At 55.4% G+C, this 26,303-nt stretch overlaps 8 protein-coding genes across 8 annotated transcripts; all 8 read left to right on the top strand.

The window, feature by feature from the left end:
- Positions 1 to 401: 401 nt before the first annotated feature.
- Positions 402 to 6,590, top strand: LMXM_28_0080 (hypothetical protein, unknown function; the record flags this gene model as incomplete). The annotated part of the gene is made up of 1 exon (XM_003876792.1): positions 402 to 6,590. The coding sequence occupies one exon, from the start codon at positions 402 to 404 to the stop codon at positions 6,588 to 6,590; it is 6,189 nt and encodes a 2,062-aa protein (XP_003876841.1).
- Positions 6,591 to 9,492: 2,902 nt separating this feature from the next.
- LMXM_28_0090 (adenylate cyclase-like protein) lies at positions 9,493 to 11,526 on the top strand (the record flags this gene model as incomplete). The annotated part of the gene is made up of 1 exon (XM_003876793.1): positions 9,493 to 11,526. One exon carries the CDS (start codon positions 9,493 to 9,495, stop codon positions 11,524 to 11,526), a length of 2,034 nt encoding a protein of 677 aa, XP_003876842.1.
- Positions 11,527 to 12,623: 1,097 nt separating this feature from the next.
- Positions 12,624 to 12,857, top strand: LMXM_28_0100 (conserved hypothetical protein; the record flags this gene model as incomplete). The annotated part of the gene is made up of 1 exon (XM_003876794.1): positions 12,624 to 12,857. One exon carries the CDS (start codon positions 12,624 to 12,626, stop codon positions 12,855 to 12,857), a length of 234 nt encoding a protein of 77 aa, XP_003876843.1.
- Positions 12,858 to 13,770: 913 nt separating this feature from the next.
- On the top strand, positions 13,771 to 14,388 carry LMXM_28_0110 (putative proteasome beta 3 subunit; the record flags this gene model as incomplete). The annotated part of the gene is made up of 1 exon (XM_003876795.1): positions 13,771 to 14,388. One exon carries the CDS (start codon positions 13,771 to 13,773, stop codon positions 14,386 to 14,388), a length of 618 nt encoding a protein of 205 aa, XP_003876844.1.
- A 1,054-nt stretch (positions 14,389 to 15,442) lies between these two features.
- LMXM_28_0120 (DNA-direcetd RNA polymerase II, subunit 9,putative) lies at positions 15,443 to 15,865 on the top strand (the record flags this gene model as incomplete). The annotated part of the gene is made up of 1 exon (XM_003876796.1): positions 15,443 to 15,865. One exon carries the CDS (start codon positions 15,443 to 15,445, stop codon positions 15,863 to 15,865), a length of 423 nt encoding a protein of 140 aa, XP_003876845.1.
- Positions 15,866 to 16,596: 731 nt separating this feature from the next.
- On the top strand, positions 16,597 to 17,145 carry LMXM_28_0130 (conserved hypothetical protein; the record flags this gene model as incomplete). Its single annotated transcript, XM_003876797.1, has 1 exon — positions 16,597 to 17,145. The coding sequence occupies one exon, from the start codon at positions 16,597 to 16,599 to the stop codon at positions 17,143 to 17,145; it is 549 nt and encodes a 182-aa protein (XP_003876846.1).
- An 802-nt stretch (positions 17,146 to 17,947) lies between these two features.
- On the top strand, positions 17,948 to 22,333 carry LMXM_28_0140 (putative pantothenate kinase subunit; the record flags this gene model as incomplete). The annotated part of the gene is made up of 1 exon (XM_003876798.1): positions 17,948 to 22,333. One exon carries the CDS (start codon positions 17,948 to 17,950, stop codon positions 22,331 to 22,333), a length of 4,386 nt encoding a protein of 1,461 aa, XP_003876847.1.
- A 2,000-nt stretch (positions 22,334 to 24,333) lies between these two features.
- LMXM_28_0150 (conserved hypothetical protein) lies at positions 24,334 to 25,920 on the top strand (the record flags this gene model as incomplete). Its single annotated transcript, XM_003876799.1, has 1 exon — positions 24,334 to 25,920. The coding sequence occupies one exon, from the start codon at positions 24,334 to 24,336 to the stop codon at positions 25,918 to 25,920; it is 1,587 nt and encodes a 528-aa protein (XP_003876848.1).
- Between the last annotated feature and the right edge of the window lie 383 nt (positions 25,921 to 26,303).

Genomic DNA, 26,303 nt, shown 5'->3' on the forward strand with positions numbered 1-26,303 from the left:
ATTCCCATGGAATGTGCAGCATGCGCTGCAGATTTATGTTCTCGGCTTTTCTTCTCTGCATTGTGCCCCAGGCTCGAGTAGGCAAAGAACTGCTTGGGAGTATGAAAACATTCTCCCTGTGCTCCTCCATTCCTTTTCCCCTTGCCTGACCGACAGTAATGAGCGCACAGGTGCGCCTCGCATGCGCGCATTTCACGCTTGTCACAGCTGCGAATACTACTTGGACCCTCTTTCCTTACTCTTATTCACCGCCGCTCCCACGATCGAACTGTTATGCGCAACGATCAGCGCTGGGTGAGCCGACGTAGATTATAGTGTTTGGGAGTGTCTCTGCGACTGAGGCGCACAGGGATATATACGCGTAGCAAGCATTTCATGTAGAGCACATCTGCCCTCTCGTCATGAGCCAATTGCCGCTCTCACCTGCGGGTAGCAGTCCTTTTCCAGGAAGCGTCAACTCATTCTCCAGTATACCTTCGTTTCATCCGGAGCCGCAGCTGGTGGGGGCTGTCTGCCACGCGAATGCCGCTGAGGTGCGAAGGCTTTTGGCGCCTTCTGCTCCTGGACTCTGTGTCTGGTGTGATGCGGACCAAAACAGTCTTTTGCACAGGGCTGCTGCGCTTGCGTCTCCGGATTGCCTGATCGAACTGCTCCAGTCCGAGGTGAGGTTTGTCTTTTCACAGAACTTGCAGGGAGAGACACCGCTTCACGTTGCAGCCCGTTGCGCACGGACAATCGTTTCGATTTTGCTTCTTGTGGCCAAGTACGGGGCCGTCTGTGTTCTCGATCGCAACGGAGATACCTTTCTACACGGCTTGCTGAGCAACGAGAGGATCAGCCACCGCCAGCTACTGCTGCTCATAGAGTCACTGCTCGACCGAGCCGATGTCACGGATCAGATCAATGTTGTTAATAATAGAGGGGTGACGCTCTACGACGTAGCGCACCGATGGCACCCCGATAGTGCTGCTTTGCTGGAGCTTCTGCTACGACGCGGCGCCGTTTCTGGCGCGCTGGTGCTACACGATGAGGTGGTCTCTCTTGTCATCGCGGAGGAGGAGGAGCGCGAGAAGGTGAGGGAACACGAACGTTCTTCCTTTGCTTTGCTGCGCCACGGTGAAGGAGCAGAGTGTGCACGGATTCACCGGCAGTATTATGAGCGACGAAAGCTCTTTGGGAAGGAGAGGCGGAGACGTCATGTGTGTTACGAAAAAGAGGCGTCAACGTGGACGTCGCTCGTGGAAACGGAGAAAATATCCGCGAGACGCATCGGTGGAGAGCGCGCGGCGCGAGAGTGCTGTGCCGCCGAAGTGCAGCGCATCGGGAGGGGCTTTCTGGCTCGAAGCGCTGTCTACCGACTGTTTCTTCGGAGAAACAAGGTGCGACTGCTTGCTGAAAAGAATGCCGGGACCACTGCTAGCGCCGCGCTGCACATGGCATCGGAGGCCAAGGTGAAGGAGAACATATCTCCCGCTGCCGAATCGAATGAGGCACTATCGGTACTGGTGGTGCCTCCTGCTGCTCAAGAGGTCCCGCTTCGCCGGTTTCCTGAGGCGCTTCTTGTGCACCTTCAGTCCATCGTGAGAACACGTCGAGCGAGGCGTCATTATCTACACGTAAGGCGTATGACGATAATTGTACAGAGGGTGTGGCGGCGCCACCAAGCCCGGATCACGCGCCGACGGCAGCAGGCCGCTGACGTGCTCCTCAGTGCAGTGCAGAGATACCAATTGAGCAAGGAACGGGGCACTTTGATGGAGAAGCTGATGCTGATGCGCATCAAGGTGATGCTGAGGGAGGTGACGCGGCTCTTGACTGGGCTGGTCTGGCGGGAGAACTTTTGCAGCGTGTTCCGCGAAATTGTTTTCATGCAGAGGCGTCGCTTGCCGCCCCCACCGATGCGGCTGTCGCGTTTTCGCCGACTACAGCTGCTTGCCGCTAGGTTCGAGCGGTTCATTTTGCTGGCACAGTTCACGGTGAGTCTGTTTCTTCTTATTTACATGGGGTATGCTCCGCGAACCAGTGCTTCGCAGGTGCACAACAAGGTGGACATGGCGTTTCTCTGCGTGGAGTTTGTGCTCATATGCTGTCTGCCCTTGTGCTGGTGGCGTTTATGGGACGTTGCGGTTGTCGTCACCGCGTTGATCTGCACCGCGGCAAGCTGCTACGGCGGGTCGATTGTGATTACGCTCTTCACACTCAAGCTCCCGTTCGTGGTGCGTCAGTTGGTGCCTCGTCACCCAGGCACGTGTACATATTGTCGCACCATTGAATATTCTGTTGTGTATCTGCTGATGTTCGTGCCTTTTGCTGTTGCCGGGATCGGCTCCACCGTGCGTAGCACCACTGTAAATCATTTGCTGCTCTCGAATGGAGGCAATTGGGGTCGCGTATTCCTCTCTCTTCTCAGCACAGTGAGCCCGCAGCACACGGTGCTGCTTCTGATCCGCCAGACGAACACGAGTGTGGATATCGATTCTCTGTTACCGTTGCGTGCGCAGCAGACCCGCTATGTCCTTCCAGACGGCGATGTTCTTTTGCGGCTGCAAATACCGCTGGTGCAGCTCATCGTCTTCCGCGGTGTCATGTGTCTTTATTGGTGGTCGGCGGTGATCGTTGGTACCCACAACGCAATTCGGCATCACTACGACATTAGCGACGAGACAAAGCTCAAGTTAAACAAGCATCGCTTTCGCAACGAGGGCAAGGAGAAGCTCTTCGACGCCCATCGCGCGGCCACCATCGAGGCCCTTGGGCAGCAGCTCGACGGTGTGATGTGGGAGGACGACGTCCGAGCTGCCAAGGAGGCCATTGAAGCCTCTCACTACGACCATAACACTAATATCACGGTGCACCGTTTTGTGCGCCGTGTTCAAGACACGCTCGAAAGCCACGGGGGTGCAATACTGAGCGCGCAGGCGCTGCAGCGCTCTGTACCTGTAGCGAAGGCGACAAGAAAGGACGCTTCACGGTGGGACTGCCGCAATGAGGATCCGCATTCGCGGGGCACGTACGATATTGGGGTGGTGGAGACGGCGCTTGGTATGATTGAGCGCAAAGGTCTCGGCGAACGGTTCATTGAGCGGCAGTGGACTGGCGCGCTGCTGCGAAAGGAGATGAACTGGGTGCTCATTGGCATGCTCATTATGGCGTCTGTCAAGCCTAACCTGTTCGCAATGGAGGCGGCGTTCAGCGCCGTCTTCGCGGTCGAGTTGGCGGCGTCGCTTTACTTTCTCCGGCTCGAGTTCATCTTCTCCCACTACGTGCGGCTCATGATTCGGGTGTTCTGCGTGGTTATCGGATTCGTACCTCCTGGGATCCCGTTTGTCGCCTTTCGAAGCGTGCGACTTGTGGAGGGGTGGTCGCTTCTGTTCAGCGTTCCGGGCATGGTGCGCTGGGGCATGGTCTACCTCGTTGCCTCGTTCTTCACGATATGGATGATCTCTTACGTGGCCGCGCTGCAGTTCCTCGCGGCAGCAGAGCTGCAGATGCGGCCCTCCATATGCTCGAGCAAACGCGAATGCCTAGTAGTCTCGCTACGGGAGCTTGTTCTGCCTGCCTTCACGCCAGAGCATATTGACCCACTCTCGGAGGCACCCGTGATGGCGATGCTCGTTTTTTTCACGCACTTCTGCTTTGCGCCGTTCCTCCTCGCCATTATGCTGCACCCCCTTTTGCGCCTGTCCAACTTTATTGGGCGTTTCTTGCGTCTTGTGGTGCAGAGCCTCCACAAAGACGTCCTGGACTACGTCGAAAACTACCTGGAGGGCGGGTCGTGGTACACTCACTGGGGTCTCAAGGCCAACATCTCGGTGGAGGTCATTGTACGGATGAAGATTTGGCTCAATGACGTGAGACGCCGTCGCTTCAGCCCTGTCTGGGGCTCGTCTTACAGCAGCGTCACGATCTCAAATCAACACATGCTGCAGAAAACGCCCATGAAGAGATGCGAGCCGGAGCTGGAGGAGGAGTGCAAGGCGCTGACGGAGATCATCTGCCGTGGCGAGTTTGCCTCTTTGGAGGAGAACAGCGCGCATGACCGCCTCAGTGGAAACCCAGTCGCACAGTTTCTGAGTCGCGTTGTCGTCCGCAACGTGTACGTGCACTACCTCAATGTTGCTCTCACCTTCGTTTCTATAGCCTTTCTGTGGGTCGCTGACGCGTCGTTGGACCGCGACAGCGTTCTCATGGTCTCGTCTTGTGTGGTTCACTTGTTGAGCGTTGCGGCGTCGATTGTAGTGATCCCGCATGATTCGACTGCGATCATGACGCTGGTGTCGGCGTGTGCACTTCTGTGCGCCGTCGTGCTGGTGCTCGTTCCCGACCGACGACTCCGTAGCTACTACTGTGTGCGATTCTTGTCGCTGCTACGCATTGGACAGCTGCAGGTGTTTCCGTTTCGCGAGATGAAACGGGTGGTAAAGATGTACATTGACTCCGCAATCAAGATTCTCTTCCCGGTCGCGGTGATGGGCGGCGCTGCATACATGGCAGAGCTTCTTCGGGCGCAGGTGTTCATGGTCCGATTCAAGCCTCTTGCGTGGATGAACATCAACTGGAGTAACCCAGCAGAGGTGGAGGCTTTGCGGTCCAATGTGTCCTACCCGGATTTCCTGGCAGCCGTCCCCCGTAGCCGCACTTCGTGGCCGAACGTCGGGGAGACGTCTGCCTTGTTCGTTGCGTACTTTAGCGAGGATGCGTACGTCTTTTACTCCATCTACTGTTTTTGGGTACTGCCTGGCATCTGCATCTCGACATGTCTGTCATATCTCTTCTGGGTAGGCACCAACCTGAGAGACACGAACCGGCTTATGGTGGACATGATCCCTCTGCTAGAGGACCCTATTACCATGTCTGGCTTCAGCTGGTATCAGTGGCTCTACCGCTACGTAGGGAACGTGATTCTGCTGGCAAGCCTCGTGTTCGGCTGTATCTTCAGCCCCACTACCTCAGCCACCTCGGATGACCTTATCTTCTTCTTGGGGTTTGAGGTGGCGTTCACTTTGTGCGGGCTGGCCGAGGCGATCATGTCGTGCTCCTTTGCTGTCCACCGCTGCGCCCGCTCTATCGTGAGCTGGCGGACATGCCAGGACGACGGCAAACACACGTACGTGCTCTTCGGCGACTGTGTTTTTCTGCTGTGTGAAGTGATTCAGCTTCTTTACTACTGCGTCGCTGTGGTGCTGTGCTCGATGCTTTTGGTAGAGGGCAGTGGCTGCCTCATATCCCCAGACGAGTACGCCACCTTCTTTCTCACGGTTCGCTTTGTGTTTCTGCTTCGTCTCCTGAGCCGCGAGTTATTGCTGTCGCTGATGCGCCACTTCTTTTCAATCTCTAGCAGGGCTGCAGGCATCGTGGTCTACTTTGTCGCCTGCGCCAGTGCATTGGCCGATGTGTATGCAGCGGAAACGCGCACTAGGTACACACCGGCGACGTGGTGCGCCGCGTTTGACGCCATACTGCGCCTCGCCTTCACCTCGGCCATCCCTGCGAACTTTGAAGGCTACTGGCAACCTTTCAACGGCACTGCAGTCGCGTCGGCGATGAAGAACAGCTCGACCACGCTGTACGTGATCGAAGAGTACTACACAACGTCGCGCCTGGCCTTTGTGTTGGCCGTCATTGGAAAGGCAATAATGGCCAGCATCGTAGGCCTCTTCGTTGGTTCTCTGACCACAACGGTGCGCACTGTTTTCCTGCATGTGCTGCCGGCAAAGAGCTTGTTGCTCTACCGGACGCTGTGTGGTGGTTTGACCGAGCTGGTTCGGTTCGGCATGCAAAATCATGACGACATGCGGCCCCAAACACGCCGCCGTATTCAGTCTCGCAAGTTCAGGCGCATGTTCATGCCTGAGGGAATCCCGTCATGGTCGGTGCCGCACCTGCTGGAGGAGCTGGGCATCTGCCGGCCTGTTCGGCAGCGCCGGTTCATGTACGTCTTGATGAGGCTGTTGGAGTACATGCCGACGAGTGAGAAGCGGCAGGAGCGGGTGCTTGAGTACATGCATGTGTGGGACACCTACCGCTGTGGCGGGCCGGCTCATCTGCTCTTCTCCGAGCTCCCTATTTACCCTCCCGCCGCTGCGCCGCAGAGAAGACCGAACCCATACTACCCTTCATGTTCACTTGCAACGATGCGGCGTGACCGCCACATTGCCCCACTGCGACTTGTGCAGGCCCTTGCGATCTTTGAGCTTGGGTTCCCGGCAGACTCGTCTGTGGGCTCGAAGCTGTGGATGGATTTTTTCTCGGTGGTACAAAAAATGCGCGGGGCGACGTTGCTGCAGTCTCTGTGGCGGATGTACCGCGAGGAGAAGGCGTTTGACATGGACAGTACTCGCACTTCGTACGAGCGGACGCTGATCGCGCACCTGCGCCGCGGGTTTCGGAAGCAGAAGCTGCGCAGCAATATCCACTTTCTCAGCTTTACCTCCTTTCAGAAGGCGATGCACCACGAACGCGAGGTGTTCAACCCAAGTACTGGTCATTTCGACTTGCTGAATCGGTTGCGTGGCCATTTCAGCGGACTTAGCGCTTCGCCGGATTTCTGGAAAACGACTCGCGATGCCGAGAGTAAGCTGGCTGCCTAGCCCGCTAACCGCGCACCGTCGCATATCGGCGTGTGCGGGCTGTGCTGATACGTGGAAACCCGTCGAGTAGCTGTTTGCATAGTGTGCAGGGAAGTAGTTTTCGTATTCGCGCGGTTGGTCGTTTTCTTCTCACCTTTTGGGCGCGTTGCGCCACACAACTTCGACTCCTGATGCGCTGGAGTGCTGCGTGCTACAATGACTTCCTTCTTTCCTGGTGTGGGCTTTAAAGCTCTTTCTCTTCACCTCCATCTACTTCCCATGGAACACCCGTGCATGAAGGGTTCATGCCACCTTTGCTCTCTATGTGGATTGCATTTGCTTTGCCGATGGCCCCCGAAATCATGTTGTGAGTTGTATGTGCGTGCCGCGCTGTCGCATGATATGGGCGAGTTGGTTGTCGGGTCGGTTTTGAGTTTGAGCGCCGTCTTTACCTGTATAGCCACGCCTGAATATTGCATGATGCCCTCCTCTCCCAAGAGACAAGCACTGGCCGCGAACGTCCTGGTGACCACACCGCTTCGTTTATGTTTCTTTTCCTTCTGCTATTGTCCATGGTAAATGCGTGTATGTGTGTTACGTCCATCGTGGGAGCTGTGCAGTGCCGGACCCGCTCGCTTGTTTATCTGTCCTCGTTTGCGCGGTGCCTTTTTTTTACATGCTACGGCTTGATGCGCTTCGGCAAAGGTGCTACTCATTTCAGGTCGTCGCTGGATCTCACTGCCTTCATTCATTGCCGGTTTTGCAGTTGCTCTGCACACCGTTCAATTAAGTTGTGTTGTGCAGCTCATCGATCCAATGACTGTGAGGCCCAGTTACAGAGGCACCGCACAGCCGGGGAGGCGAGTTTCTCGCTGTTTTTTCGTTCCGCTCTTTAACTTGTCTAAAAATCGTCCGAAAGAAAGAGTTTTGTAACAAATGGAATGGGTGAGCTCGCGCACATGCAAAAAAAAGATGCATCGCGGCGAAATCGACTGCGGTTATGTGAATAGCATGATATCAGCAGAGCTAATTGTCTGACATTGCCGTGAGATGCAGCACTCCACACGTCGGCATCTGCGCCGACACTCTTGTGTTGGTCAGCTCCTCTGACATTTCGGACTTGAGCATGTGTTTCGTTAACGCCGACGGGTCGGAGGCCCTTCTATGTGGCAGCGCCGCGCGGTGTGTGAATGAGCATCTCTACAGCTTTGCCGTCGTGCAGCTCACGTAGAGCTTTTCAGACGCTGCATGGCGTGTGGCAGGTCGATTTGCAAGTTTCCAACGGCCTTGTGGACCTTGTAATGATCGAGATGGGGATACGAGCTCTGGAAAGGGAACAGCTGATGGTGGCGTACGGCTCTCTCTCTCCTTTGCCAGGGTCTCGGCATCTATGGGCAGCCCGCATTTTTCGGTGTTTGTCAAGGGCGTGAACGCGCTTGACCTTAACGATCTGATTCGCTGATGGACTGGAGCCCGGTGCTTTGTGATCGTAAGAACGTGAGCTTTTCACATTTCTGATGCGGATGCGATTTACTTGTGCATCTGTGTGTGTGTCTGACATGACGCAGGCCTGCAGTTCAAGGCGCATGGTTTTGCCTCGCGCAACGTACGCGTCTGGATGAACGGTGATAGTTTCGAAGCTTGGTGTGTGTCTGAGGGGTTGGTCTGGATAACAAGATGCACGGTGACTGGGTATGAGGGCATTCTCATCTTGCAAGTTGGTGCCGGTGCATTTACTTGGTGCATGTGGCAGCGCCATCGGCGACGCTCGAACATCCGGTTGTTACAGCTTGCTGACCCTTCCCGTTCGCCATGAGTGTTTTTTGTTTCTGATCTGATTGCTTGCTTGTATATACACTCCCGTGGCTTTATCGGCCATCAGCTTTCACCTGCAGCACCAGGGCGTTGATTTCGAGCTTGATTTTTATACATGTAAAGGTTGAAACACTACTGCTGGTGGATCCAGAACCTGAATGACGTGTTGTTCATACCGTCAGCGTTTCTGTGATGGAGATGTAAACGTGTGAAAACGAACACGATGAGCGGCTCTTAGGCGCCATGGGCTCGTGACTCTTGTGAGACGACTAAGGATGCTTCTTGGAACCGGTGTGGATGCTGCAATGTGCCCGAGCTCGACTGCATAGATCTGCAGCTGATCAAGAGCTGTTTGGAGCTTGTATAACGTTGTATCTGTCTTCTTGTCCCTCCCCTTTCTCTCTGTGTATGGACGACTGTTCCTGCCCGTTTCCCATCACGTCGTGCTCTTCCTCCTCACTCTTTTCCACACACAAATGCTCAGGCACTCGCTGCAGCGGCACACAAAAAAAGACAATCCACAGAAATTCTATCGTTTTCTCTCCTCTTAAACTATCGTGCTGTGACCTCAACAGGGGCCAGACTCAGCCGTTGAAAATGCATGTTGTGTGTGTTTACAGGTCTCTGTTTTGTGTCACCTTTTGCCACGATCTCAAACCTCTTCGATCGGGCGTTTCTGTAGTTGTAACTTTACCGTAGCTACACCGGTGTCGGCTACTCGTTTGTTCTTTTTTCTCTTTTCACAGAAAAAAAGTTAAATACCGTCTTTCTGCCCAGCTAGCTAGCCGTTTTGCCATGGTGACACCGATGACACACACCCACGGACACTGACACATGTACCCTGAGCGGTTCAGAAGACCCCTCTACCTTTCTCGTGCGTTTCTGGTTCGAGGTTTTGTGCCTTTACCGGGATCGTGAGAGTGTCTACTTGATTTCTATTCCTTGCTTCGTTTCTCTATTTTTTTCCACTGCCCGGTCGCCCCTCTTAGCAACCGCCGGCAAGATTGTTGTGTCTCCTCCCAGGAGTTTTCGGCTCATTGCACCGACGCGACCCTTTCTTCTTCTTTGTTTTTTTTCTACCTTGTTTCCGTGCCCTAGGGATTCAACTATGGGAGCTGGTGCCTCTCACCAACGACGTTGGAAGATAAAGTCCTCCATGGGGGACCCCGATCAGTGGTCTACGTCGCTGCCCGTCGAGGTCTTGACTGCAAGTGAGAACTGTGGGGGATTGAGGCAGAATGGGAGCGCCTCGTCGACTGCCCATACCAACCTAAACTCGCGCAGGCAGGAGATGGATTCTTGGAACACGCGACGAGACTCGAAGGAGTTCCAAGATGAAGTAGACGAGATGGACAGCCTACAGGCCAACTGCAGAGTGCCGAATGAGCAGGCTTTTCACGACACGCTTGTAAGTGCCGCCCACTTATTGCGGGCCCGCCAGCGTGATACAAATGCCAGCATCTCGAAGGCGGAGATGGAGGGCGTGATAGTTCTCACCCGCGAACTGGAGAACCTCAGGCAGATGACGAAGCGTTCGGAATTCACGGTGGAGGGAACGTGGAGGATCTTGGAGGATGAGGGAATGGTGGAGCAATTTGGTCAGCAGTTGTACGATGAGCTGCTCACCCGAAATCGGCGTCTGCGTGTCCACTTCTACGGCGTGGACATCGAAGAGCAGTCGAAGTCCTTGTTGCGCATGGTCGGGACAGCGGTGCACTTCTACCAGAAGCCGCAGTTGACAGTGGATATGTTCACCAAGGCTGGCGCAAGGCACCGTGGCTACGGCGTGAACGCGGAGGTCTTCGTGGAAATGCGCAATGCCTTCATGCGGGTATTTTCCAAATTTGTCGGCACCGACGTCTTTCAGGCGGCCGAGGAGGAGTGGCAAAAGTTCTGGAAGTACGTTCTAGACCTGCTCGTGCATGGAAGTGAGAGTCCGGAGGGCGAGCGGTATGGAAAGGTGCACGAAGAGAAGATGCTCAAGAAGATACAGGCCGATTTCAAGCTCATCATGGAGCGGCAAAACAAGTGCGACCTGCGGCGTCAATTTGTAAGCGTTATGTACAATAAAGCCATCGAGATGCACGGGGAGTTGTCAAAGTTCGAAGCACTAAAGGATCTGCGTGCCAGTACACGCGTCTTGCAGTCATTCATTGACGTAATCAACAACATCCATGATAAGAAGCTTTTGGACGAGTACATGCGAGAGCTTGGCGGGCGTCACACAGCCTACAACGTCACGGTGGAGAACCTACACGCCTTTACCGAGCCATTCCTCTTCACCTGTCGCCACTTTTTGGAGGATGAGTGGAATATCGCCGTTGAGTCGCGTTTTCTGTGGCTGTTTGAGTACATGATCGATGGCATTTCGGCTGGTATGGTGAGCGACATCAACAGTATCGTTAACTTGCGCGCTCCCAGCAACAGCGTTTCTTTCGGACTGATTTTCACCGATATCGAGTCAAGTACAAGGTTGTGGAGCAAGGACTCGAAGTCGATGAGCCTTGCGGTGAAGAGCCATCACGCCATGATCCGGCGCCTTATCGCTGACTACGGCGCTTATGAGGTGAAGACGGTCGGCGACTCCTTCATCATCGCCACCAAGGATGTGCTGGTGGCGGTGAAGCTGTCGCTGGCCATTCAACTAGAGCTAATGCGGATAGCGCCAATTGCTCCAGGATTTGAGATGGTTGACAGTTCCGAGGGCCACGGTGATCCACAGGCCTGGGATGACCGCACGCTGCGCGTGCGGATCGGCGTCGAGCACTGCACGGATGCTACGGCCACTTATGACACCATTCACCGGCGCTACGATTACTACGGGGCTAGCGTGAATCGCTGCGCGCGGATCGAGTCTGCAGCGTGTGGAGGGCAGATATTACTCTCTCGTGAGAGTTTTGAGCATCTCAAGTCCATCCCCGAGTTCCATGACGAGCCTTGCTCCTACCTCTTCCGCAGCGTGGAAGTCGCCACCCCACCCCCAAAGGTGGATAGCCGTGGTTTGGACCACTTCGTGGTAGTGAACGATGTTGGCCTGGCGTCCTTCAAAGGCATAGCTGAGCCAGTGCGCCTTGTTTCGCTAGTGCCGCGCTGTCTTGCTGGGCGACAGTTTATGGAAAAGTTTACCAAGGTATCGGAATAGATTTGTACCTCCGCCACCCAGCGCGCTACTCTCGGCTCTCTTGAAGTCTAGTGAACCGGTGCGTGTCTGTTTCCTCTGATACTCTTCAAGTGTCCTTGAGGACGTGGGGGAGGGGGGTAGGACACCTCAGGGCGCGGTATAAGGACCCAGCAACCGCTCTGTGAGGAAGGCAAGCAGCCCCCCTACCCTCGCCAACGGCAAGCCACTTCCGGCCGTGCCTGGGCTGTGTGCCTGCGATGTGGGGACGTGAGAGCGATGTATCGCTATTGATATGTTGACGATCAGGTCCCGAGCGGCGTTCTGTCGAAGGGAGCTGCGATAGTGGATACATATGTGCCATTCATATGATTAGGCAGAGTGTCAGCATGACTCCAGCATATCGCCCCCGACCCTCACTTCCTACTGGTGCTGGGAGCCTGAGCGTCACCTCGAGGGGGGGGAGTGCACTAAGTGGCGGCCTCCATAATGGGTGAGCGGCTGTGAGGCGACCTGCGAGGCAGTGATGAGTGGGTATCGTTTGAGGCAGAGGCCGTGCTCTCAGATGAGTGAGTCGGCGCATTGCTGTAACGCATATGTCCACCACCGCTTCGCACGACGCGATGGGCCTGTGACATGCCTGGGTAGGGCTGAGCTGAATCGATGCTGTATGGTAGAGAGTGGACATGTCGAACCAAAGAAAATGTATCATTATATATTTTTTAACCCTTTACTCCGCACTGGAGAATAATAATACTAAAGGAACAAACAAAACGACGCTTCCTTCTGTTTGCGGGCAGGCAGTGAAGCGCTCTCTGTGGCAGCACCCACAGCGGTGGCGTCTGCCGCGCCATCTCCATTGAGGGGCGTTCTTCTTCCGCACCTCCTACCTCCATTTTCTGCTCGCTGGCAGAGTGTGCACATCTTTCACGCGCACGTGCTTTTCGGCCTCTCAAGTCCTAATTCATTCTGCGCGCTTCTCCTTTTCTTGTCCAAACTCTCCTATTGCACATATTGTATGGAGGGAACCTGTGTCAACGCGCGGGTACTACTTGCGTGCCATCACGCACCCCTACTTGTTACGCAGGTGCTTTGGACTCTGTCGAGTTCCAAGAGAGAACATGAAGCAGCCGTACCGATCAACGTGGCGGGTGTATCTTCCCGGCTTGTTTGTGATGTCGATGTTTAGTGTTGTGGTTTATTTTAGTCGGACGCGCTCCGATGTGGTGAAGCACGGTTACGATTTTGTTCCCATCTACTCTGAGGACGGCAAGCTTGAGGGCTTCACACATCCTGTGCTCGTGAAAGCGGGCAACCAGTACCGCGAGATGGGGGAAGAACGGAGGGCGCGATGACGACTGGTCTCCTTTGTAGCGCATGCTCTACTCCTTGCACGTGAACCTGGATGTATTGGAAGTGAGCACATGGGGACGGTTTGCACACTCTGCGCATGTATTGGCCTACCTTGTACGCCTTTGTGTGTGGTGGTGTATCCTAGGGAAGAAGGTGCGTGATTTTGTTTTTGGTGGAGACGTTTCGAAGTCTTTTCTAGGCTAGTGTCGACGCCTTCTGGCTGAGCAAAGACAATCTACTCGCTTCTTCTGTGTCTTGAGCACCCAAATCGGTTTGCTTCTCGCGGATGTGTGCAACTGCGTGGGTGGTTGTCATGGACACACGCTCCAAGCTGAAGAATGGAGGCTCTAAGGAAGTCTTTTTCTTACCCCCTCTGGCCTGGCGGGCTGCAAGGAGGTCACGTGACGACAAGATGACCAAAAGCAAGCAACGGACTGTGATTGCTGCGGGGAGCCAGCGGTGATGGAGAGCGACTGCCTTGACGTCTGCTACTCTAGTTGCTGCGTCGCATTGTCTGTCGCATCCCCGAATGATAGGCGAGGCGGAACTCACAATATTTTTCACTGCTTTTTCTTCGCATACCTGTTTCCTTCGCTTGCACGGTCATTTCTGTGTGTGTGTGTGCACTCTTTACTCGCGATTGATCGGCTCTCGCCCGTGTATACCGGAACGAGGGGATCTGAACACACGTGTCAGGAGCTGCAAATTTCCCTTACCTTTGCTTATATCCGACACACACTCACCACCTCCTGCGCGTAGGTACGTATCGTGGGCGTTTTTCACGGTTTTTGTCACTTCCCTCATCTGACCGCTGAACTCCACAGCTACATTACTCTCGCCCCCTTTCGGTGCCCTCATTTTGCGTGCCCTTTAGGTGTGACTACTCTCCCCCTCTCTCTCAGTGAGCTATCCAAGATGTCTATTATGTCATACAGCGGCGGCTCGGTGATGGCCATGGCGGGTAAAGAGTGCTTCGTTATCATATCCGATAAACGCCTCGGTGAGCAGCTGAAGACTATCTCGACGGAGGTGCCGAAGCTGCATGTTGTTAACGACAGCATTGTGTACGGCCTCACCGGCCTGCGCACGGACCAGCAAACCTTTGTAAACAAAGTTCAGTTTCGCACCGACATGTACAAGCTGCGCGAGGAGCGCAACATTACTGGCAAGGCGTTCTCGTCCATGATCACGTCCATGCTGTACGAGGCACGTTTCGGGCCATGGTTCGTGGAGCCGGTGATCGGAAGCATAGATAAGTCGACGGGCAAGGTGTACCTGTGCGCCACCGACCTCATCGGTGCCCCGTGCGAGCCAGAGGACTATGTCTGTGCCGGCACCGCTGCTGAGAGCTTGCACGGCATGTGCGAGGCTCTCTGGCGCCCGGGCATGTCTCCGGAGGAGGTTTTTGAGATTGCCGCGCAGGCGATGCTGTCTGCGTGTGATCGCGACAGTCTCTCCGGCTACGGTGCAGTGGCGATGATTGTGACGAAAGACAAAATCACAACGCGCCTCATCAAGGGCCGAAAGGACTAGGGGTGTAGTCAGCAAGTCTCCTTGTGTCCGTGTTCTGTTTTTTATTTATTTTTGTGTGCCCGTGATTGAAACGCATCGAGGGCACCCTATTTTCTCCCTTCTCTTGTTCTTGGGTATGGCTAGGCTGGATGTGCTTCAGGTGAGCTGCTCGGGTTCGAGTTCATCGGTGTGGTCATGTGGTGCGTCTGTGTCTTTTCCAGCTGTGTGTGCGATCTTACACACAACTGCCAGAATGCTGCGCGGTAGAGGCGGCTAGGGGCGCGGAGTAGGTCCTTCGCTGAGGAGCAGGATGGCACCCATATCGCAGTGGTGTGTTGTTTTGTCAGTTCCCCCAGAAGACGTTTGTGCGAGGTTTCCTGTGCCATGTTCTCGCCTGCGTATACTTGCGTCGGTGTTCTACGCTTTACTTCGCGTGGTCGTATGTGAAAGAAAGGAAAAAAAGAACGCAAAAACGGAGCTATTAGGTGCAGTAGCCCCATGTGTGGAGCACCGGCAGGAGTGCAACTTGTGTCCAGGAGAAGATGTAATGGACCATTACACCACGCTGCGTTCTCAGCACTTGTTCACGCCGGACTTTCTAACGTGACATGCTGGTGCAGAAGCACTCTGTCATGCATGATGTTTGTCTTTGCTCAAAGTAGAATATGTGAGTTGGGCTTGTGCCAGCGTCCCCTCTCCTTCCTTTACGGGGAGCAAAAGTCAATGAATGGTGACCCTCCACTGCTGTGGCGCTCATTTTGCTGCACCCCATTCTGTTGCCATTTGTGATCGTGTGCACCGTCTCTCTTTCCTATCTTCTCTGGCGGTCGCTCTTTTCCCTCCGCCTATGCACCGGTGGTCGCGCACTGCGCGCGGTTGCGATTTTGCGTGTACCACAAACACAAAAGGATTTGCTATGGGCAAACGTGTAGCCGTCGGCGTAAAAAGAAAAAGAGAAGGGGCGTCTTTGTGCACCTCCCCGGCGATATTGAGTGTGACCGCCGCTCGTGGCTCCTCACTGGTTTGCCTTTCGTAACGTTTGTGTCCGCGGGATCTCGCCTGTGTCTCAGGCGCGATGGAGGCGGAGGAGATCACCCAGGTGAGCATCGGCAATGCTACCACCGCACCGATGCTCTTCTGCTCACGCTGCAACAACCTCCTTTACCCCGAGTGTGACGATGACAACTACAGCATGACGTGGCGCTGCAACTACTGCAAAACGACTGAGCAGCACGATGACTGCAAGCTTGTCCACGTTATGAACCTGAAGATGAAAGCAGACGCGATCGGTGGCATGGATCTGATTGCCGAGTTCGCCAGCGACCCAACCGCGCAGCGTGATCCTGACAAGCCGTGCCCCAAGTGCGGCAAGAAGGGTGTTGCTTGCTTTGTGAACCCGCTCGGGCAACCGCAGGAGGACATGACACTTTACTTTGCTTGCTCTGATACGGTGTGTCGCCATGTGTGGAAGGGCGCTGCCGTCGAGGACCAGAACTAGCATGGCGCACCTCGGTTCAGAACGGGGCAAGGGCAGGTCGGCTGAAGTGCAGCTCTGCTCTTTGCGCCACGGTGCTCCCGCGTTTGTTTGTTTTTCTTTGCTAAAATGCGGGACAATTCATCAATCAGGTGACCTAATCATGCGCGACTCTGGGGTAGAGCCCCCCCTCCCTCTCCTTACAAGAATGGATGGTCTTGTGTGCTCCTGTACTACCCGCCTCGCATTATCATCGACCACGTCACTATCTTTCCCACAGCGGTATCCGAAAAGGGGAAGCATACGCTGTCCAATAACTCGCACAGATACTCTCGATATAGATGACCTGACTCTTTCGGAGTAGCTCTGAGATAGCCTGTTTTGCACAGTGTCTCCATGGCACCTTACTTGCCCTCTCTCGCTTCTCGTCTCCTGGAATCTTCTTGGTGCTGTCACTTCCACCTTGTAACTGTGCTGCCGCCTTTAAAATGAGCAGACGCTATACCCGCACTACGGTGTTCGAGACCGTGCAGCGACGCGCTGTTTTGATTCGACACGGTCGTGTTGTGTGACGGAACGGCGGTAGCGTCGAGGCCGCCTATGAGCATTGTAGCGAGCAGAAGAGGTCGAGTAGACGGCAGGAGAGGCGAATCCCCTCATACCCTGTAGGGGTACCTTCGTTTTTTTCTCTTCCTTTTGCTGTTTGCCCAGCTGCGCGTCCGTTTGCAATCCAGGTGAGGGGACTGCGAGGCACCATGCATATTTTTCGTATATCGGTGCCGCTCATGTGCCTCTTCTACCACTTTATCTTAGTCATCATCTCCTTTGCCAACTACATCGTCTTTGTGCGACTGCAGAGCACTTCTCGAGCGCTGCGTGATGCCTATCTCGCCTTTTGCGTGGTCGAGACGGTAGCCTATGGCGCCTGTGCTGGACCGCTGTTTGTATACTCGTACAAGTACGGTAAGACCTCCACCTCCCGCATCGGTCGCCTTCTCTGCGGCATCGTTGTTATGTTTCTGCTGGCTTCACTCCCCATGACGATTATTGAGATGACTCTGTTCTTGTCGTTTGATTTAGAGCTCCGTCATGCCTTGGATGGAACAGTTTTCTTCTTGCATGCCATCGCAGCGGCTTTTGGTGGCTTCATCTCTTGGTTTGCCTACATGCGTGTTGTGGCACGCTTCCTCCAACGCTGGCGAGGACCGGAGCGGCAGATCCCCGACGACTCGGAGATTCCACCCACCACAGATGTTCAGCTGCATCTAGTCAAGCGCTCCCAGTGGCAACCGGAAACGATTTAGCTGTACAGACGAAGTACGTGGGGTAGAGGTGTGGGTGTAAGCAGCGGCGCTGGCTTCCTTGTTGTGCACGGTGCTGCGACGGACAGCTCGTGGCACCAGATTTCCCGCTGGGTGGTGAAGACGGGACGGGGCACTGTGAATCACAGATGCTGCACGGGGGTAGAGTGGGCATCCCGTGTCACATTCAAACACAGTGCGTCCCGCAGGTGTACGGCCACGGAGATAGATCTCGCTTTCTCTTTTTCTGTTACATACGCTTCGATTTACATGCACACGCAGGCACAAAAATAAACGTGGCCCATACAATTCCAAGGCGTCCCACACAACCTGATTCCTTCGCCGCCTCTTTTTCCATTCTTGTTGGCGTTGTGTAGATGGTTAGAACCCGAGAGGCAACGCGCCAAACGCAAAAATAAAATATCTCGATTACCTCGGGCACCGTCAGACATGTTTTACCTGATGTGTCGCTGGGGTGCGCGACGGTTTGCGCAAACGCGCTTTGGGTTGCAGTTGGCAATCCTCTCAACGGACTGCCCCGAGTGACGACCTGCGCGACTGGCTTCTGCTCTGTGTTTTCCTTGTCCTCTCTTTCCATTGATTCGGCACTGGAGTGTTGCATTGGGCTGTCATTCTGCGCATTGATTCTCTCGCGCTCCCTCTTGTCTACCCTTCGGTCCGCGCTTGTGCTTCTCTGACGTCGATGTCGTCGATTTCCTTTCTTTCTTGCATGACATAGATGGAAGTATCGTCTTCCTAGGTAGCGGTAGTATACACTTAATGAAGTAGAAACGATCACGTCACGATGTCAGCTATGGACGTTGGGTGTGCCTCGGCTCGGGTACTTAGCTACAACTTCAACATCCTTCCTCGAGGGAGCGGCGGGTATCAGCATGAGCGGATCGAAACCTTTCTTGCTAGCGTCGACGCGTACGATGTGGTGCTCCTGCAGGAGGTATATGCGACGAGCTACTTTCCTTACTTAATGCAGAAGCAGCTATGCTATCAGAAGATGCTTCTGGATGGACTCGAGGCAAAGGGGTTTCACCACTACGTGATTTCGCGACAGCCATCCTACCTGACCATGCTGCGGTATAACGTCTGCTCTGACAACGGCCTCATCATCGCCTCGCGGTTTCCAGTGTGGCACCGCGGCTCCTATACATTTCGAAACCGCGAGCGCGGAGAGGCAACGGTCAGTAAAGGGTGTCTGTTTGCCGAAGTCGAGGTCCCCGCTACGCAGGGTAAGGGCAGCCAGCGTATTGTCTTCTTCAATGTGCATCTGCGCCCAGAGGACAACCTACCGTCTGAATCGTCGCAGATGCAGCAGGTACATCGCTTTGTGGTGGCGGCCCTTGCCCAGGTGCGGGAGCAGCACACGGAGGGCGATGGACCGGCGGCGCTGCGGCAGAGGGGGGCCGAGGTGCCGTTCATCATCGCCGGTGACTTCAACATCCACGGCATCGACCCGTTGAACGGGCATCCTTCAAAGAGGTTCCAGGAGATGCTGAACCAGTTTCAGGACATTGGGTCTGTGCGGGATGTCATTTACGATGAGACAGGACAGAACCCACCGACTCGCCCGCCCATTCTGTTCTTTCCAGAGTTGTCGAAGCTGGAGCGCTACGAATCGACGCCACAGCGACAGGACTACTTCCTGGCGACGACATGCATTCAGGTGGAGATGCCGCGCCTGGAGAAGTACGTGGTGAGCAGCCGCCGCCCGTACACGTACTTGTCGGACCACTTTGGTATTACGTGCCGTGTGACGCTGGCGCTGAACCCGAGCGTCAGCTTCCAAGGGCGCTCGCTCGTGCGTCTCAACTTTTCCTCTCTCGTCGAGGCAGCCAACCACGAGCACTCAAATCCGTCGTCGGATGCGCGGCTTGAGGCGGTTCTCATCGCTGCGTTTGTGTGGTGGCTCTTCTCCTTCAGTTTCATGTCGCTGGTGCTGTGCGCTGCACTCGCTTGGTTCGTACGCTGGGCTCAGAACTACAGCGCCTCACCGGTGCTGAGTGAGCCGCCTCTTCTGACGATGGAGGCGCTCAAAGAGAAGGGGGAAATGTGCTTCGTTAACAAGACGCTCAACCCTCTCGCGGGCGTGCGGACACTCGGGGAAATGTGGGAGCGCAGTGTGACTCGCTTCCGAACGTTCAAGTGCCTCGGCACCACCAGCGAGCTCGGGGAGCCGGAGTGGATGACGTATGGCACGGTAGACATCCGTGCGCGGGAGCTCGGTGCTGGCCTCTTGGAAATGGGCTTTCGCGCTGGCGATCTGATCGGCGTGGCGTGCGAGCCATGCCGGAACATCATTATTCTCGAAGTGGCGTGCGCCTTGTACGGCTTCACTACGGTGCCGTTGGCAGGTAAGCGCAGTACAATGAGTGCTCTGCTGGACCGCCACAAGATTCGTGTCGCCGTCGCGGACCGCAGCTCCGTGGCGATGCTTCTCACGTGCCGCTCCACCAAACTCGAGGCCATCATGTACACCAGTGCCTTCGCCGATGAGGACGATCATGCAACGGCGAAGGATCTGAACATCCGGCTCATCCCGTTTGAGTTCGTTGAGCAGAAGGGGCGACTGTGCCCGGTCGCACCACCGAAGGAGCACGTGACGACGGACTCCGTGTTCACGTATACAATGGACAACACGAACAGTTTGGCGAGTGATGACGGGAGTGCGCTGCTGCCGGTGCGTCACTCCAGTGTCCTGTACGATCTGAGCTTGCTGCTGATGACGGGCGTGCTTCCCTCGTCGTTCAAGGGAGAGTCAATGGTGTGGTTCAGTCCGATGGCGCTGCTCTTTCATCGCGTGTGCGTACTTGGGATGCTGAGCCAGGGCAACGCCATTGCTACCGTGGACGCGGCTCACCTGCAGGAGGCCTTCGTGAAGTTTCAACCTACTCTCTTGGTCACCTCCCCGACTCTCTTCAGCACGAGCCGCTTGCAGCTCAGCCGCGCGCAGCGCCGGCACAGCGCTGTGTACAACTGGCTCTTCAACCGTACCTTTCAGCTGCGCTCGCGTCTCATCCACATTAAGCGGCAGGACAGCTCCCTTCTCCGCTTCATCTTTTTCCGCGCCTTCCAGGAGCAGCTAGGCGGGCGCGTGCGCAAGATAATTTTGAGTGTCTCGCAGGAGAGCACCGCGTTCAGTCTACTGGAGCACGTCAGTGTGTGCTACGTGCCGCTGGTATGTGAGGTGAGCTACCTAAACTGCTTCGGCGTGTGCGCGATCGACGGCACGCCAGTGCCCTCGTTGCAGGTTGACTTGGAGCCGATCAGCGACCTCTCGGACAGCGCCGGTATCGGTCAACTGGCCATCACCAAGAAAGGCGAGCCGCGCAGGCGCCTCAAGATCGCGGCGCAGTGGAAGCGCGATGGTACGGCTAAGTTTCTTGGGGAACCGCTGGGCATCCTCTGGCCAGTTGCCTATCAGTATGCGATTGCGGCAGAGCTGGAGCGCATTTTTTCCGTCTCACGGTACATCAACGCCATCTTTGTCTACTGTGACCCGCTGAAGCCGATCATCGCTGTTGTGTACCCGAACCGCGACACGATCGAGTTTGAGTGGCGCCAGTCCCACTGCTGCGACGGCCCCGTACGGCAGCTCGGCTGGACAGAGTTGGTTGCGTATGCCACGTCAATAATCACGGCCGACCTTGCTAGCATCGCTGGAGAGGAGCAGCTGCACCCATCACAGGTTCCCGAGTTTGTGCACCTTCATCCGCACGCGTTCAGTGACCACAGCACCTTTCTCACCCCTTTTGGCAAGATTCGTCGCGACGCCGTTCACAAGTACTTCGGCTCTGTGTTTGAAAAGCTATACAGCGGTGTCGCCACCTCGCCGATTGCCGCGCTCGGCGCGGACTTGCAAGAGGATGTGAGTGACATTGAGAGCAGTGGCACGAAGCTAGGCTCGATTTTCGATTTTGATCTGCGAGTGCCCGTCACCATCGACATTGGGGGCACATTTGCGAAGATTGCGTTTATCATGCCGCCCACGAAAGGCGGGTTTCCGGCGTTTCCATCCATCATTCACGAGGCGTCGTCGCTGTCAGAGAAGTTGGGGCTGCGCACCTTTCATTTTTTTTCGGATGAGGAAGCAGCCGAGAGCGAGTTGCATACACGCACCCACTCGCGCGTCGGCACGCTCCGTTTCTTAAAGATCCCTTCCCAGCAGGTCCCGCAGTTTGCTGATTACCTCGCCGGTTCCCACGCCATCAACAACTTCAAGCCGCAATACACCACTAAGGTGCGTGCTACCGGCGGCGGCGCGTTCAAGTATGCTTCGGTGGCGCGAAGCGTTCTGGGCATTGAGTTCGATGTGGTGAAGGAGATGGACGCCGTGGTGAAGGGTCTCAACCTGGTTCTCCGCGTCGCACCCGAGTCCGTCTTCACGGTGGATCCGAGCACCGGCGTCCACCACCCACATCAGCTTGTGAGCAACGGGGATGGCTTCTCGCCGTTTCCGTATCTGCTCATCAACATAGGGTCTGGTATCTCCTTTATCAAGTGTACCGGCGCCGACGGCTCGCATGTGCGTGTGGGCGGCTCACCCATTGGTGGTGCTACGTTCTGGGGCCTCATTCGCACGATGACAAATCTCACGTCGTGGGAGGAGGTGATGGAGATTATGCGGCTGGACGGTCCGGGCGACAACAAGAACATCGACTTGCTTGTCGGCGACATATACGGCTACAACGCGAAGGACTTGCCCGCCATGCTGTCTAGTGAGACGGTGGCGAGCACCTTCGGGAAGCTGGGGACGGAGCGGTTTTATGACATGAAGCGTAGCGTCTGCACCGCCCACTTTGCAGACGACGACGCAGCAGGCGAAATTCTGTCGCCGAAAGCGTTGAAGACGCCATCTGTGATCTCCGAGCTACCTGTCCGCAACGGAACCAAGGTGGCATCGGCCATCGACATTGTGCGGTCTCTCTTGAACATGATTTCAAGTAACGTCACGCAGTTGGCTTACCTGCATGCACGTCTGCACGGGGTACCGAACATCTTCTTCGCGGGCGGCTTTGTGCGCGACAATGCGATGATCTGGAGTTTGATAAGCACCACGATGAAGTACTGGTCCTCCGGTGAGTGCCATGCTCACTTCCTCGAGCATGACGGCTACCTCGGAGCACTTGGGTGTGCCATTCTCGATCCTCACGGGGATGCGGCGAAGGAGGATCAATAGAGCAGTGGCTGATGCGTAGGAGCGGGGAGTTGGTGGTGGGGATGGCACACACTGATGGATCTTGTTTCACCAGAGCGGTTCCCGCACGCGTTCGTTTCTCTTTTTTTGCCTCCACTTCCCTGTCAGCGGTGGTCTTGACCGCGTTCACCCGAACGTCTTCTGATGTGCACTGCATTACTGCATGCGCGGCGGCCACGGCAAGAGCACTGACACCCCAGCACAGGTTAGTTGGCGGTCCATTCTTTTCCTTGTCCTCTAACGATCGGGCTGGCGTTCTCCTCTTTGTTTTCTGCGCATGCCCAAAACGCCGGAGCGTGTCCCACCGCGAAGCATAAGAGGGATACGTAAAAGGATAATAAACCTCTGCGGGCACGACGCCCACGCGCGCCGCTGTTACACACAACCTTGCCACGCCTCGTTTGACCGCGCGCATGGGTGGGTCGCGTCTTTTTGTTGTCCTTCTGCGCGTGGTGGTGTACACCCTCTAAAAAGGTGCAGTTGATGCGCTGCGAAAGTGTTCATGTATGTGTGCACCTAGCATGAGGTACTCTTCTGCCAATCTCTGTACGTTCTAACCTGCCTCATGGTGCCGTTGGTCAGCTGTCTGATGGCCGTGTCTTCGTTTCTTTTCGCGCTGTTCTCGTTCTCATAATCATCTTACGATTTTTGGGTTATCTTTTTGTTCTCTTCGTTTTCTTTTCGGGTCGTATTGTTGGACGTGCTTCTGTCCAGCGCGACTGGAGTGCGATTGCGGCAACTGAGGGCGGCGGCGCGCTCGTAGGCATCCACGCACAGCTGACGGCACGACGTAACGCATGCCGCCTGACCCATCTTCCTCTCTTCCGTTCGTGCGTACACGTGACACGATCAACGTGTACGCATGAAGTCAAGTTACCTCAGGAGGGTCCTGCGACTGTGGCGACTTGGCAGTTGATTGGATCCTCTGAGTGTGACTAAGACCAGTGATTAAAGGGGGAAAAATATACGTGATATAACAGCAATCAAATAGCGCCTAGACAAAGTGCCACAAGTGCTGGCGGAGCAGCGAAGGCGACTGCTGTCTCAGAAACTGTCTTGGACAATTTTACGATGTGCACGTGCTCGCTTGCCCACCTCTTGCTTTCACTTTCAAAAGACGATGATAGTCATGTGTCGTCTTGTTCGCCTAAAGGAAAGAGCTGATGGTGTGACTCGCACTACACTAGGGTCCTTGGCTGCCCCATCCCTTTTCGTTTTGCTTCTGTGACCTACGTCTTACGTATGTTACATGTCCATGTACCTGCCTCCGCCTTTCTCTGTCTTTTCTGGCTTTGCCGTGTCGCTGTGCGTCTTGTTGTTTTTCTGATGTTGCTACTGCTGGGTGATCTAGTGAAGACACATATCCTGTGCGCTCTCTACGTATAGGAAGTCGCACCTGCACTTGTCATCGGTGCACTTAGTCGGCCCTCCTCGTACCTATTTGCGACCATCTGCGATTTCTGCTTGCCTCTGGTGTTCTCTGGACTCGCGAAGGTTCCTTTGAGCATTATGCGCCCGCGCAGTGCGGCTCAAGCAGCGTCCCCCATGCGCGTACGAGAGTAAGAAAGGCACCTGTGCTGCTTCTTTTACTCCGGCACTTGGGAAAGGACAGCGACAAACGACTCTCTCCCGGATGTTTTCTTCGCCCGTCGTTGCCCTTGCCTTTGTTTTAGTATTCATCCTAGCGCTTCCTCGGTCTCTCCGGATCTCGTTTGACGCCTCGCTCTTCTCTCTTCCGAAGTCTTGAGCGACGCGTAACACAGCGCACCACTCAGCAGCAGCAACGCCAGGAGTTTTGTATGAGCACGTACACAAACACAGACGCACACTTATTCTCCGTTACACGGTCAAGTTGCGCACAAGAGTGGTGGCTGCCGTAGTCTCTGTCGGTTCGCACCGGTTTCTCAAGAGTAATCGAGGACCTTAGGCGCACCGTGCTTCTCTCTCCCCTTCCCAGCCCACTTCGCTTGTCCGTGTAAACGATGGCTTCAGAAAGCCATGACGGTATCGTTGCCGAGCAAGGGTCTTCTGTGTGGTCCGTCCTTCGAGAAGAAGCATGTGAACTTCACTGGTACGTGTTGATCGTCGCATGCCTCCTCACTTTTGGGAGCTACTACATCTACGACTTCCCTGGGTCCATCGGCAGCGGCAGAGGCAACACTATCGAGAACCACTTCAAAGCGCATCAGAAGATCTACACGGAGAGCATGAACCAGTACCTTTACAGTGTGTACTCGTGGCCGAATACGGTCCTCTCCATTGTGGGCGGCCTCCTCATCGACCGGTATCTCGGACTGCGCAGGGCGATGCTCCTCTTCTCCGTACTCATTCTGACTGGGTCAGTTCTCTTCTACATCGGCGTACATGCGACGACGTATTGGATTATGTTTGTCGCCCGCATCGTGTTTGGCCTGGGCGGGGAGTCGCTCAGCGTCTCTCAGTCCGCTTTTGTGGCGCGATGGTTCAAGGGCCATCGCGGGATGGCGCTTGCTTTCGGGATCACCATTAGCTTCTCTGGCATCGGCTCATCATTCAACTTTTTGTTCGCACCAGCGATCGCGAACAAGTGGAGTGTCGACGCGGCTGCCGTTTCCGGCATTGCTGCCTGCCTCATCTCAATGCTTGCGTGCGTTGTGCTGGTGATGGCCGACCGCAATGCCGAGTGTCGCGGCTACCTATCCGTTGCTGTAGAGGACGAGAGCGACTCTACGGAGAAGGACGAGTCGGTGTGTTCAGACGTCTTGCAGATGCCGTTGGCGTACTGGCTGCTCTGCGCCGTTTGTGTATTTTGCTACACCGCCATATTGCCTTTCGTGGGTGTGGGCAAGAACTTCTTCCAGGTCAAGTACGGTTACACCGGCGACGCAGCAGCCCGCTGCCTTTCCTTCTATCGGATCACCTCCGCCGTGGCGAGTCCGGTCATCGGATTGGCGGTGGACTCGGTGGGCCGCAACACATGGTGGCTCATTCTCGCCTGCTCCTGCTTCGTTGCCATCCACGTGTTGTTCATGGCGACAATGATCCCTGGCGTTGTTCTCATGGTGCTTATGGGGTGCTTCTACACCTTTCTGGTGTCGGGGCTGTGGCCCTCGGTGCCATGGGCGGTGCCAAGCACAGTTGTGGGGGTGGCGTACGGCGCGATGACCTCGATCCAGAACATCGGCTTGGCATTGTTTCCGATGGTTGTGGGCGCAATCCTGGATCACTTCCGGCAAAACGGCAACAGCACAGCAGAGCTGACGCAGGATTTGCCGCCGTTGGAGGCTTACATGTGGACGGAGGCGCTCTTTTTAGTTTCGGCTTTGATTGCCTTTTTGGCGAGCGTGACTTTACTTGTGGAAGACCAGCGCACGGGAGGAGTGCTTAGTGCCACAAGCGCCAAGCGGCCGCAGATCGTAGAGGACCTCAATCGGCTACAGAATGACTTTGAGGGTGTCGTGCCAGACTTGGAAGGTGTGGAATACGATGGAGAGGAGTCGCAAGATCAGGTGACAGAGCCACTCACAGGCACTGCGCGCGTGGACGCTGTGCCCAACGAAGTGGCCACGCGAGCGCACTCCATGAAGTGAGGTGTGGCTACGGTGACATGTGTTGGGCTCTCTATCAGGATGCGCTGTCGAGGACAGGATGAAGTGTGCGTTGTACGCGTGAGTTTCACCGCATCCCATCTTGTTGTCAACATGCTAGTGGCCATCGACTACAGTGCCGCTACCGCCGCTCTTGTGACGCCGAGGGGGTCAGCAGAACTGCGACTGCTGGTTATCCACATATTCTTTTCTGCAATCGGCTCCCATCACGGGTACTCGCGACTGTATTTTTCTTGTCGGGCAAGCTGTCAAAGGCACCGATAGATTCAACTGCTTTGTCCGTCAATTTGTTATTTGCTCTTTTTTTTGCGTCGTTATTGTCGTTTGCCTGCGCTTGCTTCTCTTCATGTTTGCGTTCTTGGCTG

This window comes from Leishmania mexicana, chromosome 28, assembly GCF_000234665.1.
Source record: "Leishmania mexicana MHOM/GT/2001/U1103 complete genome, chromosome 28".
NCBI classification, from domain to species: domain Eukaryota; phylum Euglenozoa; class Kinetoplastea; order Trypanosomatida; family Trypanosomatidae; genus Leishmania; species Leishmania mexicana.